This window comes from Caretta caretta, chromosome 17, assembly GCF_965140235.1.
Source record: "Caretta caretta isolate rCarCar2 chromosome 17, rCarCar1.hap1, whole genome shotgun sequence".
Classification (NCBI taxonomy): Eukaryota; Metazoa; Chordata; order Testudines; family Cheloniidae; genus Caretta; species Caretta caretta.
The window spans coordinates 19,089,500-19,107,153 of NC_134222.1; the positions used below are offsets into that span (position 1 = coordinate 19,089,500).

Below are 17,654 nucleotides of genomic sequence, written 5' to 3' on the forward strand. Positions count from 1 at the left end.
TGATATCTGCTGGGAGAGCAATACAGCAGTGCACAGACAATCCAGGAAGTTTTTGGAAAGTGTAGGGGACAATTTCCTGGTGCAAGTGCTGGAGGAACCAACTAGGGGCAGAGCTCTTCTTGACCTGCTGCTCACAAACTGGGAAGAATTAGTCAGAGAAGCAAAAGTGGATGGGAACCTGGGAGGCAGTGACCATGAGATGGTCAAGTTCAGGATCCTGACACAGGGAAGAAAGGAGAGCAGCAGAATACGGACCCTGGACTTCAGAAAAGCAGACTTCGACTCCCTCCAGGAACTGATGCCCAGGATCCCCTGGGAGAATAACTTGAGGGGGAAAGGAGTCCAGGAGAGCTGGCTGTATTTTAAAGAATCCTTATTGAGGTTACAGGGACAAACCATCCCGATGTGTAGAAAGAATAGTAAATATGGCAGGCAACCAGCTTCGCTTAACAGTGAAATCCTTGCTGATCTTAAACACAAAAAAGAAGCTTACAAGAAGTGGAAGATTGGACAAATGACCAGGGAAGAGTATAAAAATATTGCTCGGGCATGCAGGAGTGAAATCAAGAAGGCCAAATCACATCTGGAGTTGCAGCTAGCAAGAGATGTTAAGAGTAACAAGAAGGGTTTCTTCAGGTATGTTAGCATCAAGAAGAAAGTTGAGGAAAGTGTGGGCCCCTTACTGAATGAGGGAGGCAACCTAGTGACAGAGGATGTGGAAAAAGCTAATGTACTCAATGCCTTTTTTGCCTCTGTCTTCACAAACAAGGTCAGATCCCAGACTGCTGCACTGGGCAACACAGCATGGGGAGGAGGTGACCAGCCCTTTGTGGAGAAAGAAGTGGTTCGGGACTATTTAGAAAAGCTGGATGAGCACAAGTCCATAGGGCCGGATGCGCTGCATCCGAAAGTGCTAAAGGAGTTGGCGGATGTGATTGCAGAGCCATTGGCCATTATCTTTGAAAACTCATGGCGATCGGGGGAAGTCTCGGATGACTGGAAAAAGGCTAATGTAGTGCCCATCTTTAAAAAAGGGAAGCAGGATGATCCTGGGAACTACAGGCCAGTCAGCCTCACCTCAATCCCTGGAAAAATCATGGAGCAGGTCCTCAAGGAATCAATTCTGAAGCACTTAGAGGAGAGGAAAGTGATCAGGAACAGTCAGCATGGATTCACCAAGGGCAAGTCATGCCTGACTAATCTAATTGGCTTCTATGATGAGATAACTGGCTCTGTGGATGAGGGGAAAGCGGTGGACATGTTGTTCCTTGACTTTAGCAAAGTTTTTGACACGGTCTCCCACAGTATTCTTGCCAGCAAGTTAAAGAAGTATGGGCTGGATGAATGGACTATAAGGTGGATAGAAAGTTGGCTAGATTGTCGGGCTCAACGGGTAGTGATCAATGGCTCCATGTCTAGTTGGCAGCCGGTATCAAGTGGAGTGCCCCAAGGGTTGGTCCTGGGGCCTGTTTTGTTCAGTATCTTCATAAATGATCTGGAGGATGGTGTGGATTGCACCCTCAGCAAGTTTGCAGATGACACTAAACTGGGAGGAGCGGTAGATACCCTAGAGGGTAGGGATAGGATGCAGAGGGCCTTAGACAAATTAGAGGATTGGGCCAAAAGAAATCTGATGAGGTTCAACAAGGACATTTGCAGAGTCCTGCACTTAGGACAGAAGAATCAGACTAGGGACCGAATGGCTCGGCAGCAGTTCTGCAGAAAAGGACCTAGGGGTTACAGTGGACAAGAAGCTGGATATGAGTCAACAGTGTGCCCTTGTTGCCAAGAAGGCCAATGGCATTTTGGGATGAATATGTAGGGGCATTGCCAGCAGATCGAGGGACGTGACCGTTCCCCTCTATTCAACATTGGTGAGGCCTCATATGGAGTATTGTGTCCAGTTTTGGGCCCCACACTAGAAGAAGGATGTGGAAAAATTGGAGAGAGTCCAGCAGAGGGCAACAAAAATGATTAGGGGACTGGAACACATGACTTATGAGGAGAGGCTGAGGGAACTGGGATTGTTTAGTTTGCGGAAGAGAAGGTTGAGGGGGGATTTGGTAGCTGCTTTCAACTACCTGAAAGGGGGTTCCAAAGAGGATGGATCTAGACTATTCTCAGTGGTAGCTGGTGACAGAACAAGGAGTAGTGGTCTTAAGTTGCAGTGGGGGAGGTTTAGGTTGGATGTTAGGAAAAATTTTTTCACTAGGAGGGTGGTGAAACACTGGAATGTGTTACCTAGGGAGGTGGTGGAATCTCCTTCTTTAGATATTTTTAAGGTCAGGCTTGACAAAGCCGTGGCTGGGATGATTTAGTTGGGGATTGGTCCAGCTTTGAGCAGGGGGTTGGACTAGATGACCTCCTGAGGTCCCTTCCAACCCTGATATTCTATGATTCTATGAAAGCCGACTTTCATACTTTTCAGTATGTGGTCCTATATCACCATGGACCATTGAGTGTTGAGCACGCGTTCCAGTTTATTTCTACCCCTCCCTGACCCTCTTCACGACGCCTCTCACAAAGAACTTCTGGTTCAGAAGGTTCAGCTTCTCCTTCATGTGGGAAGTGTGGAAGAGGTTCCACGGAATTTAAGAGGGAAGGGGTTCTACTCCCGTTATTTCCTAATCCCAAAAGCCAAAGGAGGTTTCAGACCCATTTTAGAGCTCCAGAAGCTCATCAACTATCTCTAGAAAATAAAGTTCCCCATGGTCACCCTGATATCCATTATCCTCTCCCTGGATCCTGGGGATTGGTACGCTGCCCTAGATTTAAGAAACGCCTATTTTTATATATCAATATACCAAGGACACATATGTTTCCTCTGATTTATAGTGAACCACTCACACGACCAATTCACGGTCCTCCCATTTAGTCTGTCTGCGGATTCATGGGTGTTCACAATAGGCATGGCAGTAGTGGCAGCTTTCCATAGGAGGTTATGGGTAGACCTGCACCCCTGTCTAGATGACTGGCTAGTCAAGGGCCAATCCAAGGCTCAGGTGGTGTCCAACTCACCCTAGGCCTTCTAATAAATACAGAAAAGTCTGCCCTTGCTCCAGTGCACAGGTTAGAGTTCACTGGGGTGGCGTTCAACTGTACTCAGGCCAGGGCCTTCCTCCCAGAAGGGTGTTTTCATTCAGTTGGATCCCTGATAACACACCTTAAAGGCCATCTAATCACAACAGCCCAAATTGTATGAGACTTTTAAGTCATGTGGCCTCATTTTCACATGTGGTACAACACGCAACGTGCCTCAGACTCTTCCAGATGTGGCTGGCCTCGCCAAACCACCACCATTTGGACACTGTACTCATGGTACCTCATCTCTCTCAGTTGGTGGTTGGACCCGCTCATGGTTGTGCGGGCGTTCCCTTTATACAACCTTAACCGTCAATGTCCTTGGTCTCAGATGTGCTAGCAGTAGGATGGGGAGCTCACCAGGGGCCCCTCAGAAAAAATCTGCTGCTGGTCTGCGGTGGAACTTTCTCTTCACATCAATGTCAGAGAACTCAGAGCGGGTTTTCCTGGCCTGTCAGGCCTTTCTGCCTCACATTATGGGCAGAAACTTGGCTGTTCTCCATGGACAACACTACAGCCATGTTTTACTTCAACAGGCAAGGAGGAGCTTGCTTTTCCCTCCTTTGTCAAGAAGCAGTGCAGCTATGGGAGTTTCGCATAGCCCACTCAACCAACTTCGAGTCCTCTTACTATCTGGGAACACAAAAGGACTTGGCAGATTGCCTCAGCAGGTCTTTCTCCAGTCACCACAAGTGGTCCCTTTGCCCAGATGTGGCAAGAGACATTTACCAGCAATGGGGGACTTCCCGGACAGACCTGTTTGTGAACAGGTACAAGAGGAAGTCTCACCAGTTCTGCTCCCTATGCGGACACAGTGCAGATTCTATCATGGACGCCTTTCTACTACCTTGGACGGAACATCTTTACTATACGTCTTCCCCTTTTTCGCTCATGCAGAGTGATGCAAAAGATCAAGCAGGACTGGGACCATGTTATTCTGATAGCCCCAGCATGGGCTCACCAACTGTTGTTCTCCCATTCTTCTAGATTTCTCAGTGGCAAGTCCAATCCATTGCACCTGGACCTGATTTCCCAGGACCACAGTTGGATGCTCCACCTGAACCTGAGCTCCCTTCATCTAACAGCCTGGAGGCTCCATGGCTAAATCCCAGAGAGCAACCTTGCTTGGAGCAAGTTCATCAGGTCCTACTAGGTAGTAGAAAGCCTTCCACCAGAGCTACTTACCTCTCAAAGTAGAAATGGCTCTCTGTTTGAGTATCCCACTGTGGAGTCTCGCCCATGTGTTCATCCATACAAGACATACTCGAGTATCTATTGCACCTAAAACAGCAAGGCTTAGCAATCTCCTTTATCAAGGTTCACCATGCAGCAATATCCGCTTTTCACCCCAGGGTAGATAACCGGTCTGTTTTTTCAAATGACATGTCTGTCCGATTCCTAAAAGGCCTAGAAAGGTTATACCCTCAAGTAAGAGAGCTCATTCCTCTCTGGAACCTGAACTTGTTCAAAGCTTATGGGAACACCGTTTGAACCTTTGACAATGTGCTCCTTATTATACCTCTCCTGGAAAAATCTTAGTAGGTATCACTTTGGTCAGAAGGGTGTCGGAGCTCCCTGCCCTCTCATCAGAGCCTCTCTACGCATTCTTCTTTAAAGAGAATATATATTTACGTCCTCACCCATTTCCTCCCAAAAGTGGTTTCACAATTTCATAGCAATCAGGCAATCTACTTACCTGTCTTCTACCCAAAGCCACATGCAAATAGGAATGAACAATGTCTTCACTTATTGGATGTTAGACGAGCCCTAGCATTCTACCTAAAAAGAACTAAACCATTCTGAGTGTTCACCCAACTATTCGCAGTGTGGCTGACAGGATGAAAAGGTGTCCCAATCTCTTCACAGACAGTTTCGTCCTGGATTACTTCACGTATTCACACTTGTTACAGTCAGGCCGGTGTTTCACTGCCAGCTGTCCTGACTGCTCGTTCAACAGAGTCTCAAGCATTCTTAGCACAGATCCCTTTTCAGTACAGTTGTAAAGCAGCGACCTGGTCATTGGTGCACACGTTCTCCTCCTATTATGCCATCACTCAGCATTCTAGAGATTATGCCAATTTTGACCAAGTTGTTCTGCGTGTCCATGAACTCCGATCCTTCCACCCATTCAACTGCATGTGAGTCATCTAGAGTGGAATGCACATGTGCAGTCACTCAAAGAAAAAGATGCTATTAACGTTCCATAACTATTGTTCTTTAAGATGCATTGCCCATGTCCATTCCACAAACCATCCTTTTGCCCCTCTACATCAGAGGGAACTGAAGGGGCCCCAGGTTGGGTTGACACTTTACATTGGTGCGATCAGCACGTGGAAGCAGAGGGTGCTTGAGGTGCTCAGTCGGGTACCACTGAGGGGAAAATTTCTAGCAACTTTGCTTGAGGTGTGCACACAGCTAGAGTGGAATGGACTTGTGCAACACATCTGTAAGAACAACAGTTACAGAAAGTTAATAACTATTTTTTCCTTGTGTTGAGTTAGTCATTTCTTCAGAATGTAGTTTTGTTGACATTTTGTGGGGTTTGTTTTAATTAATGACTTTTTGTTGTTGTTGAACTCACTCTGCCTGTTTCCAGTTCTATTTTAAGTTCAGATTTTATATGTATTGTTATTTTTAGTGCAGATTCTTTCTGAATAATATTTTTTCATAGAACAGTAAAATTACTGTAATTAGGATAATTGAAAAACCATGTATATGTCTGAAAAATAACCAAACCAAAAATCACACAACAAATCCTGTCAGGACTTAAAACTCTCTCAGCCATGCCTTCATTCAGTATCACAGTTTTGTCAGGGACATCTGTCATTCAGCAGTCAACCTGTAAATGCACCCAACCAGGTTTTTTTCTCCCATTGGAAAAGGGACTTGCCTTCTTTGGATGCACAGACACAAGAAAGCATGAGGATTGAAAGGAAGCTTTTTAACTTTATTAGAGCATATTTTTAATTTTTGTCTGTTTTCCCCAAGATAGTACCTAATTTGTAGCTAGTATCCCAGTCCTGGGCCTTCTGTATATCAGTCAGTAGCACTTTCCTGAAAACCACAAGGATGGTATATCTAAGTGTTTCTTGAATGACCCCATTTTCTTTTGTTTCCACTGTCTGTCTTTGTGCACCATTCCACACATTTCTGATCTGTCAGTAAGCATGAGAAATGTTTTCCTGACATCTGTTTTGAATCAGTTTCCTCTACCTTCTGTCTCTTTCATTGTTCTACCAGCTATAAGCTGTAAATAGTAAATGAAGTTAATTTAGCTATTTTGTTAAAGATTTCTAGTTTTAGCATTCCTGAAAGTCAGAGGCTGATAGCGCCAACTTAAGCCAGCCATGGTTTAGGCAGTTACTGTGTAAGTTTCTCTAGCCCTGCTATATCAGGGGAGGGCAAACTACAGCCCACGGGCTGGATGCAACCCATCAGGGCTTTTAATCTGGCCCACGAGATTGCCAGCCCCATGACACAGCGGGGCTAAAACAAGCTCCCTGCCTGCCCTGGCCCCATGCCGCTCCCGGAAGCAGCCAGCACCGTGTTGTTGTGGCCCCGGGAGGGCGGGGGGAGAGGGGCACAGAGAGCTCTGTGCTGCCCCCATTAGCTCCCATTGGCCGGGAATAGGGAACCATGGCCAATGGGAGCTTCGGGGGTGGTACCCACAAGCGAGGGCAGCGTGCGGCAGAGCTGTGTGCCCCACCTCACTCCCAGGAGCCGCTGCGGACCTGCTGGCCACTTCCGGGAGCGGCACAGGGCCAGGGCAGGCAGGGAGCCTGCCTTAGCCCTGCTGCGTGCCGCTGCCACCCCAGAGCTACTCGAGGTAAGTGGTGCCAGCTGGAGCCCACACCCTGAACCCCTCCTGCACCGCAACCCCCTGCCTTGAGCTCCCCCTGACCTGAGTCTCCTGCCGCACCTCTCCTGCTCCCCAACCCCTTGCCCTGAGCCTCTCCCGCACCCCGCACTCCCTCCCGCACCTCAACCCCCTGCTTCATGGCCCTGCATACAATTTCCCCACCGAGATTTGGCCCTTGAGCCAAAAAGTTTGCCCCTGTACTATATCAAATTGCCTCGGCTCTCGTTTGCAAACCTTGACACATTGTTCTAAATCTGACATTCTTCAGAGGGTACAGGCTCTATTGTGTTGTAGTTTAGTTTATGTGGAAAAATGTATTTTAGGGATGGAATTTAAATTCTTCAACTCAGTACACTTGCTGTATGTTCTAAGACATCCTTGCAAAATTGTCATGAAAGTTCAGTAGAGGAAATAAAAATCTACCAGGTCTCGCTTGTTGCCGGTAGCAGTAAAGATGGTATCAGTCTCTGCCAATCTGTCATTGTTTTTGCATCACTTCTGTGGAGAGACGAAGGAACTGGGCTGTTCTTGAGGGATACATTTTCTCTGGCTATTCCGCTATTGCGAATCTTTTCATAAAGCTTTTTAGACAAAATAGCTTGAACCCACGTGTTTAACTTACACCGTTACAATTGGATCATGCTCTGATCAAGGTCAGTAAGAGTTTTGCCATTAACTTTAGTGGGACTAAGATTGGTCCTTTATCAGAGCTGGTGACAGAGCAACTCTGACTTTCATTTCAGTAATCTTCATATCTATTCTCACAGGTTTGTTCAGCTAAAGCTAATATTTTGGTTCTCAGTGATGATTTTTGATACCTTGATTCTATCTGATTTATCATGTTTGTGCCATTTTGTCCCTATCTGTGACATTATTATTGTTATTATTATTATGTAATTTACCTGTCTTTTCTTTGATGCTAGTAAAGCTGAGATCTGAACTCTGTTCTACACAGAACCGTGTCAAAATAGTGTTTTGTAGACCTTAAATTTTGATTATAAAGCATGTGCTTCTAAAATAGCTAAGATTTTAATGGTCGCCTTCACAAAAAATGAATCAGTTTTACAGATGAAAGTAGTGTTCTTTATCCATATCTTGGGGGAATTCTTTAATACTGTGTGGTTTAATGAAACAATTCAGCAATACTTCCAGTGTCTTTCAAAATTATTGCTTCGTTATCTTCATCTGATGTAATCATCAGAATCTGTCCACTAGTATCAAGACTTTTCTGACTGTAACTGTCTTAACCCCTTGTCAGTTGGAGTCAGAACTTCCCCACTATCCAGCAAAAATGTAGTAGCCCTAGTTAGCCAAGAGATCCTGTCTCCCTGGCACCAAATGACCTAGGTTAATTGACTATTTGTGTGTGTGCTCTTTGATTTTAAGTGATAACTAACTATCTTTTAGATTGCATTATTTAACTATTAACCCCTCTAACATATCCTATGCAAGTCTAACAAAAGAGAGCAGTTTTAATTATTTATTTAATAATAATTTAATTATTATTTTTAAAATATTTTAGGAAAAGGTACAATCTAGTGGGCACTCTGACACTTGGTATTTGTATGTTCTTTTGTATAATAAATGCAAGTTGATTTCTTGATAAGATGACGTTTTCTAAGCTACTTTGTAGAAATATTTTTCACTGCCACCAGCACATTTGTATCCTTCTGACTGGAGTATTTTTAGACTTTGGGGGACATTAAAACACATTTTATTTTGTCTGAATTAACCAGGTTGATATTTAGAACAAGAGATTAGTTCCTTCAGATTGTTTCACAGTTTGAACCTTTTATTGTTCTTTGCTCTGTGCGGTTTCCAGTGTTGTTTGAGACAATTACCACACTAATACGGTTTTACAATAATGATTGGCTGGGGAGATGCCAAATACCTAAATGGTCTAATTACATACAGATTGTATTGTTTATTAAAAAGTATAAAGTGCAAAATTTCCTTGGCAGCGATCTCCATATTAATTATGGGGTTTTCCCCTTGGGAACAATGGCTGTATGCCAGGGGTGGCCAAACTGTGGCTCATGAGCCACATGCGACTCTTTTACCATTAAAGTGTGGCTTGCAAACCTCCTTTGCCCCCTGCCCCCATTCTCCACCTATCAGAGTGGGTGGAGGGAGCTCGGGACCTCTGCCTTGCAATGGGGTGGGTTGTAGGAACTTCTGTCCAGCAGAGAGGAGGGTCTCAGGGCTTCAGCCCTGCAAGGTGCACATGCCAGAGCTTGGAGCTTCAGCAGGAGTTGGGCTGAAACCCTGGCTCCTGGCAGGTGTGCTCCGGCGCTCTGAAGATTGTCGTATGCAGCTCGGAGGGCCAGTAAGTTTGGCCACTCCTGCTATGTGCTTTATTGTAGTGTTCAAAGGATTTTAGTTGTTTCAATATTACTCTCTTCCTGTGTTGCCATCCTGTTATAAGATTGATCTGTATGTTTGAGGCTCTAAGGGAGACATCTTCACATCAAAAACAAAAGCTGTAGATAATGTTTTGTTGCTTTGGCCAATGATAACAATCACATATCTATACTTAAAACCTCCTGAAATATAACTGTATGAAACTGCATGTAACATTAAGGCAGGCTTACAAGTGGAAGTAATGTTAGTTATCTTGTATTTGGTAAGTATCCCTAAAAGGCCTTCCTACTTAGCATATCCCTACAGTAGTAACTAATGCAATAACCAGCTTGTTATTAGTGTTACTATTTTTAATTCACTCCATTACATGGCTTTCTGTTGCAGTACTTAAAGCCAGAGTAACTTGGCAGTCGTCTACTTTTCGATTGTCACTGTATGTCATATAATAACACAAAGTTTGTGGATCTGAGAGCTAGTATCAAAAGAAGGATGGATTGTAATGCACCCCAGGTTTTAAATCACATGAATGTATCAGATAGTGGGTGTTGGCTGTAGAAGGATCAACAAAGTTGTTAGAAATGGCTGGCAAAGAGACATGGCCAAAGTGGGATGTTCTGATTCAGTAGCCCTCTCAGTAGACACACTGGCAGGGCTTTTTAGAACACCTAGAAAGGTTGAAAGCTGAATCCCTTCTCGAGCCTCAGGGGCTGGCTGGCTCATTTACATCTCCCTGCTTCAGTGCTAGTGACTAGGTCTGGTTTGTAAATGTTGAGCCAGATTCTCTGGTGCACTAAGGCCACTTTCCACAGTGTCAAGCTATAACTTGAACAGTTGGTTACACCTATGAGTTGCTGTATCTGGCTTTACAGAAAGCTCACGGAACTGAAGTGTCACTGGCATGATCTTGGACATCAGGATTACACAAATGTGCAACACTTTTGTAAAGAGGTGGCATTCTATACAGAGCCTGTTTAAAATGTGCAGGATATCCTTTGAAGTTTTCCTTAGGGCAGCATGGCTATGTTAGAGGGGTTAAAAACTCACGCATAGTTATTGCTATACAAGAACAAAATCCGGTATCCTTCTAGTCCTACTAGTTAGAGTATCCTTCCTTTGATTAATGGCTATTGTTGGCTACTTCAGAGGAAAGCTCCAAAATGTGCCATAATACGCCACATGGAAGTTTTGTCTTAATCCCAATAGCTCTTACTATTTTTCACATAACTAGAATAACTATAGAGGTTATTCATTTTCCTGTCTAAGGTTCTTTTAACTTCGTAAAAAGCTACTCACTTCATTAATATCTTTCCAGCTGTGAGTTCCACAAGTTAAAATTCGCTCTGCTTTCCTGGAATTCACTGTGATGATGATTCATTAGAACATGTTGCTTGATGGGTAGCTGGCATAATAGCATCTCCTGCTACTTGACTCTGGGTTTTTTTAATTGGATGGGATAATTTCTTTTTCATTAACGCTTCCGTTGAATCCATTGTAGCAAAATTGATCAAACTGTCATAATTTTCCAATGTGGAAACAAGGAGTAAAAAGAGGAAATTGGCAGAATTATTTCAGGTACACAGAAATATCTATGTAATACATTCTAAGAGAGAACATTTGAAGTAAATTAGTCTAAGAAATACAAGTGAGGATTGAAGAGTCTGATATCAAAAAACAGGAAGATAGGGGCAACATGATGAACCAGATGGCCATTTCCTGTTTTGCAGAGAATTTCCAAATCTTGCAAACAGAGATTACAGTAATTGACATGCCAGGAAGGGCTGAAATGACCACAGAAATGCCTGGTAGGAGCTACGGGGAAAGTGTGGATTATAAGAAAAAGGGGTAAATTCCAGCCATGTTGGAGTTTCAGAAGAAAAAGTTCTGTAACTGGACGCAAATGCAAATATTTTACTAGATTGTCTAAATTATCCTTGTATCCTTTCAGGGCTTGGAGATTTTTCTTAGTAATGCACATAAATTTGTGTGGTTGAAGAAAAAAGGGCAGATTGAGTCAAATGGAAAATATGACTACTTTTGTTTAGTTTCTTTGATAGTAGGCATGAGAACCAGTGATGATGATGAGTTCATTACTGGGTTGGCAGTTCTTTCCTTCAGTCAGTCTTTCTACCTGATATGTTTGCCCTATTCTAAAAAGTTACAAGATAAAGTTTTGTCTAATAAGACCCAGCTTTGCTATCTTTACCCTCTGAAGAAGTCTAATTGAAGTCAGCAGGGCTATCCAAGTACTCAGGTTATTTGCTGTCTAATCTGTTGAGGCATTTATACCTAGCTAGTGTTGTAAGATTGTTTCCTGTTTCATTTGTTGCTGCGTCAGGTTGGTCATTTCTGTCCCTTTCCCTCTGTTATGTTTCTCTTTATTGTTTTACTTGTTAAGCTTGTTTCATGCCTTTTCTTGTTACTCTAGATTTTTCTTCAGTGAAAGTAGTTTGACATTCAGTGAGATTTTGGATTCTGTGCAGATGTTACCATCAGAAATTTTCAATGCATAAAAAGTTGGCACATGTTTATCTCATGCCACCTTATACTTTGTTGCTGTAAATATATTGACTTTGATTGTGTCATGCTTCAGAAATGCGCTGCTGCTGTCAATGTTGCAGGGGGAGGAGTGTGTGTATTCTTTCTTCAGATACCTATTATCATTTTGGATCAATGAGCTGAACAAAAATTAAGCCAGTCAAGTAAAGCAGAACCAACCCCAACTTGTCTGTGGAAGTTGTAAGCCCAAGAAATTCTCTTGTTGTTCTCTTGTGTAGCTAGGCTGTGTCTGTACTAAGGAAGGAAACTGTTTCGATTGTAAGCTCTTTTGGGGCAGGGACTATCTTTTTTTGTTCTTTGTTTGTACAGTGTCGACCAGTAATGTGGCATCAGCATAGTTGGCAAAAATCATAACACTACAGTTTAGGATTCCTGGAGCATTTATCCTACAGTGCTGAGCACTGATGTTGAGAACAGGGGATTTTGGGTAATGTTCACATGTGTGACATTGCATTATGGGTTGTGTAAGGAGGGTCAGTGCTTGTGGCCTCTTCTCAGCACTGAAGACAAACCATTAAGATTGCAAAAGATTAGCCAGACTTGAGCAAAAGATCTGCTCAGCAAGTCTCAGTGGTGCAGTCTTATTGGTTCCTCTTCAGTGTATAATCATATTAGTTATTTCAATAAGTAATGCTTGTAAAACCACTTGCTACAAGCTGTTTTGTTTGGACACAAGGCATTGAATAAGTGTTGCAAGCCTAAGGCATTCTGGTCAATAGCTTCTTGAACTCTTTTCTTCTTGTAGACAAGACTATACAGTAGCAGTACAGCATATTCCAAAATACTACTCTTGTTTTTTACTTTAATAGCTTTGTGAAAATTTTAACGTTTGTGTAATGCAGTACAGTTACAAACCAATTGTCAGTTGTACAATGCTTGGCGCTCTGTAAACAAGGAAAAGCGCATCGACAATAATTTGGTTTAATGTAATTATGTATAGTTTGTTTTCTATTATATGTAAATTAGGTAACAGTAGTAACTCCTGACTCATACACTCTTTGCTGTATCAAAGAAATAATTTAAAGACTATTTTGAAAGTTTACCTCTCCCCCGCATCCAAATAATTACATTTCTCTTTTCTTTTCTTTTTTTTTAAGCAACTGGAAGAAAAACTGAAAACACAGGCTGACTATGAAGAGGTTAAGAAAGAATTAAAGTAAGTGTTAAATGCTTACATAATTTCTTCACAAACCGTAGATTAACAATGCTTGTTAAATGAAGCCAAAAATCTGTGTTCTTGGAACAATCAAGAATAACTCAAAACCACAAAAAGCAAGGAAGTACAGTTTTGGCTCAAATTGCATTCAGAGCCCAGTACAATTGTTCATCTTCGAGAGATTGCTCATGTCGATTCCAAGTAGGTGTGCTCGTGCCGCATGCACATTCACTGGAAGGTTTACCCCCTAGTGGTACCCATCGGGTCGGCCATGGAGCCCCCTGGAGTCACACCTTCATGGCGCTGCCTCTTCAGTTCCTTCTTACCGCTAGTGACGGTCGTTGGAGCAGCTTCTCTCTTGCTAACAGCAAGCGATCCCCTAGTGGACTTTTTTCTCATTTTACCTGTAAATAGTTAAAAAAACGTAGTGTGTGTTAGTTCAAGCAGTTTAGTTAGATTTCGGTACATTTCAGTTGGGGGTTCCCCCTCCCAACCACGTTTCCCATCCCGGGGACCGGGGCATGCCGTGGTCCCAGGGTTTCAAACCGTGCAGGTCCTGTCTGAAGCCTATGCCAAAGGGAGATCCACATGACTCCTGTCTGAAGTGCTTGGGGGAAGCCCATCAAACGGACAAGTGTAAGAGCTGCAGAGACTTCTGCCCAAGGACCAAAAAGGAGAGGGACTTTAGGCTGAAACTATTTGTCATGGAGTCGGCCCTTTGTCCAAAGCCAGCACGGGTGGCGTCCGACCCCAGGGCCAGCACTTCGGTGCGAAGTGCACCAGCATCGGTAAGAGAGGCCGCAGCACCAAGAAAGGACTCAGGCTCCAGGGACCCTCGGCACCGCCATTCCCCGCCACCTAAGACCTCCTCTGATGCGAGTGTCCAGCACCTCTCCCATTCACTGGTGCCGCACTAGAGAAAGAAGACAGACAGAGGTCGCTTTCCCACTAAGGTGGTGGAGTGAGGAGGCACCAGCGGGGTATGTCTTGTCAGTGAGTTTGGAGACATGGGTCCCATCATCATTGACATCTGTAGTCTGGAAACCTGTGCCAGGGCAGGAGATGGGCATGCAGGCTGGCACTGAGGCCACTGTGTGACCTGGCACCAGAGCTGGTATCGAGATGTGCACAGGCCTGGAAACCAGCACCACTCCTGGCACTGCACAGGGCATTTTGGCACAAGAGGATCTGTGAACAAGAGGAAGATGCCCACGGGGGCACCAGGTCTTCCTGACCGTCATCTTCCCTGGATGAAATGATGTTGGGTACTTCCACCACTGCCTGTCAGGGACAAGAGCGCACATCAAGAGTTGCTCAAGAGGGTGGCTCAAAATTTGAGCATACAGACAGAGGAGGTGTTGGAGGAGACCGACCCTATGGTTGACATTCTGGTCCCTGAAGATCCCTCGAGGGTGGCTTTGTTCCTCATTAAGACTATCCATAACACCACTAAGGCATTGTGGCAAATGCCTGCCTCTCTTCCCCCACAGCGAAAGGGGTGGAGAGGAAATATTTTGTGGCCTCCAAAGTGTATGAGTATCTGTTTACTTATTCTCTGCCTGGGCACTCTGGTGCTGGAGGCTGCCAACCAAAAGGAAAGGCAGGGACAACCGGGGCTGACTCCTAAGTCCAAGGAGGTGAAGAAGCTGGATCTCTTCAGTAGGAAGGTGCATTCTACCAGGGGCTCCAGCTTTGCATTGCCAAGCAGCAGGCAGTCCTTAGCTGCTATAGCTTTAATTCCTAGAACATACTGTCCAAGTTTCAGGAACTGCTGCCGGCAGACTCCCGTTTGGAGTTTGCTCCTGTCCTGGAGGAAGGCAAGGTCATCACGAGGACCTTCTTACAGGCCTCCCTAGATTCGCTGAACTCAGCAACCAATACTGTGGCAACTGTGACAGCCATGAGAAGGAGCTCATGGCTTCAAGTGTTGGGACTCCTGCATGAGGTCCAATGGACTATTCAGGATTTGCCTTTTGACTATTTAGAGCTCTTCTCGGAGCAAACAGACACTAGGCTCCATAGCCTGAAAGACTCGCGGGCAACTCTGAAGTCCTTGAGGCTTCATTTGCCAGCCCCCTAAAGGAAGCAATTTAAGCTGCAGGAAGCGGGACAGGAGTAACAGACGGAGGTCCTCTCAGTCCTCCTCTAACCAGGGCCAAGGCTCAGTGAAGCAGCCCTCAGCCTCCAAGCCAAACTTTTGAAGGTGCGCCTGGGGGGCAGCGCACCAGTTCAGATCCCGGATCCTTCCGCTCCCTTTGTGAATCATCTGTCCCATTTCTACCATGCCTGGGCACATATCACGTCAGGCCAATGGGTCTTGAGCATGGTAGAATTGGGATGTTCTCTCCAATTCTGTTCCCTCCCGCCTTTCCACTCACCTTTCCCGTCCCTCTTCAGTGACCCTTCTCATGAGCAACTTCTAATGCAGGAGGTGCAAACGCTCCTATAATTCGGAGTGGTAGAGGAAGACCCTCTGTAGTTGCATAATTCACTAAAACCAACATTTTCAAAAGTGTCCACTAATTTTGGGCGCCTCTGACTCTGTGTCCCCAACTTTAGACACCTATAGCCTGATTTCCAGACTCTGATTGTGTTAATGTGGCACCCAGAATCAGTGGATACATCTTCAAATATTCGCCTAACCTTTCTGTGACTTAGATTCCCCTTCTGTAAAATGATAGTGCTTATTCTGAACTACCTCACACAGCTCTTCTGAAGATTAAATATTTCTAATATGCTTTATACATAAAAAGTGCTCTATAAGTTTTATGTCTGGCTCTTTCATGTATCTTAAGAAATACTGAACAATCAGTCTTCCCCATGCTGTAGAATGGAAGGTTATTAAAATGAAGAACTGCCTTTTAGGCTGTAGTGCATTGGTCAGAAAAATAATTTGTGCATATTTTTATATGCAAGCTGGTGTATTTTATATACAGTATTAGAACTGTTATGGTGATATCCCCTGTTTTGTTGCTTTGTTATAAGTTTCTCATTCCCTTCAAGCTTCACAGATAAATTTATATTGTTTCTGACAGCTTAAAATGTTATATCCTTATTAACCTTTAAGTTTATGCTCTAAACTGGCCTGGTGGGATTGTATATAGAATGAATTAGATGACGCTTGAGAAAATTTTCTTATCCAATAACTAGTTGGAATAGTTTTTCTGTATTCATTATCAGATTATATTACTGCAAGGAAAGTTGTTAAAGTTCTCACTTATAGTGTTCCTGGAGAGTAGGAAATTATAATGTTAAATGCTCATTAGTGGAACTGTTATGAAAGGAAGAAATAGAAAATAACTCATTTTTTCACCCTTTACAGTATACTGAAGTCCGTGGAATTTGCACCCTCTGAGGGCTCTGGTGCACAGGTACTGAATCTACTTTTGTTTTCTTAATCCTTTCTCCAGTTCAGTTAGTGAATATTATTTTTGTGTTATCTAGGGCAAGCACGAACAATTTCCTGTTGATCTGTAAACTACAGGCTCTTAAGTGTCCATAAAATATTGTGGTACACAAGTTGATCATTGGCTTCTCAAGCCTCTTCTTTTAAAGCTGAATTGAACATTTTTTGCCTGTTAATTACATTTCCTTCAAGTGGTCAAGGGCAAAGAATGACATTACAGGTGGTGTTTGAGTGAATAACCTGAATATTATAAAACTGAGTCTTTTTAAGATGCTGCATTGGCACACAATTAAATTGAAACTTGGATATTTATTGAACTAATAATCGGCTGAAAACCTTGTTCAGTAATTTTTAAATATTGAAAAGGCTTGGCTATACCATTCACAAAAGAAAACAAGCTGAGAACAGTGAGAAAGGAGTAGAAACTTCTAATACTCTAGTATATTAATCTCACTTAAGATCAAAGGTTATGAATTGGATTCCTGCTTCTGAAATCCAAACTGAATATCAATATACCACGTGTAAAAAGGATTACTTTTTAATGATCAAGGGTTAGATATTTAGTGGAAGGTAAATGGCCACTTTTTGTAACTGATTTAATTTATGATCATATGGTCTGTTTGCACTGAAACACACAGCATTTCAAGGAAGTATATAATGCCAGTGTACTGGAGTGGTCCAGGAAGAAGAAATATAATCTTAACTAATACTTCTTCAATTAAAACAGCTTTTTAGTTTTTCATTGGAAACGATACCAGCACAATTTAAAGACAAATAAAAAAGTAGGTAATAGTAACAAAATGATTAACAGAACACTTAAACAAACAAACACCGAGTTGATGAGTGATTTACATTGAAAATTAGGCAGCATAGCTGTTGAGTAGCATGTATAGGAATCTGAACATTCACATACATATATACACGATGAATTCTACAGCGTCAGTCATAGCAAAGGCAAGTGCTTTCTTCCTCCTCCTGAATTCTTTCACAATAGTTGAATGACCTTCTTAAATTGTTTAATACCTTCATGGCTAACCTGGAAGCAAACCTCATGTTTTGACTGTCTTTAGGATGCATCCAAACCACTGGAGGTGTTGCTGCTGGAGAAAAATCGCTCATTGCAGTCTGAGAACGCCACACTGCGTATCACTAATAGTGACCTGAGCGGTAGGTTGTGATTTTCTGCTGTGATACTTTACTATCTGGGGGGAAAAGGAGAGTGAATGTGAGATGAG

General features: G+C 43.4%; 1 protein-coding gene across 6 annotated transcripts in view; it reads left to right on the forward strand.

Moving 5' to 3' along the window:
- The window catches only part of CUX1 (cut like homeobox 1), a 398,832-nt gene that overhangs the window by 268,940 nt on the left and 112,238 nt on the right, over positions 1-17,654 (forward strand). For all 6 annotated transcript variants that reach the window (XM_075120956.1, XM_048824335.2, XM_075120957.1 and 3 more), the window contains exons 12-14: positions 12,955-13,013; positions 16,336-16,384; positions 17,490-17,586. In XM_075120956.1, coding sequence (XP_074977057.1) covers positions 12,955-13,013; positions 16,336-16,384; positions 17,490-17,586 — 205 coding nt within the window. The remainder of the gene's footprint in view (positions 1-12,954; positions 13,014-16,335; positions 16,385-17,489; positions 17,587-17,654) is intronic.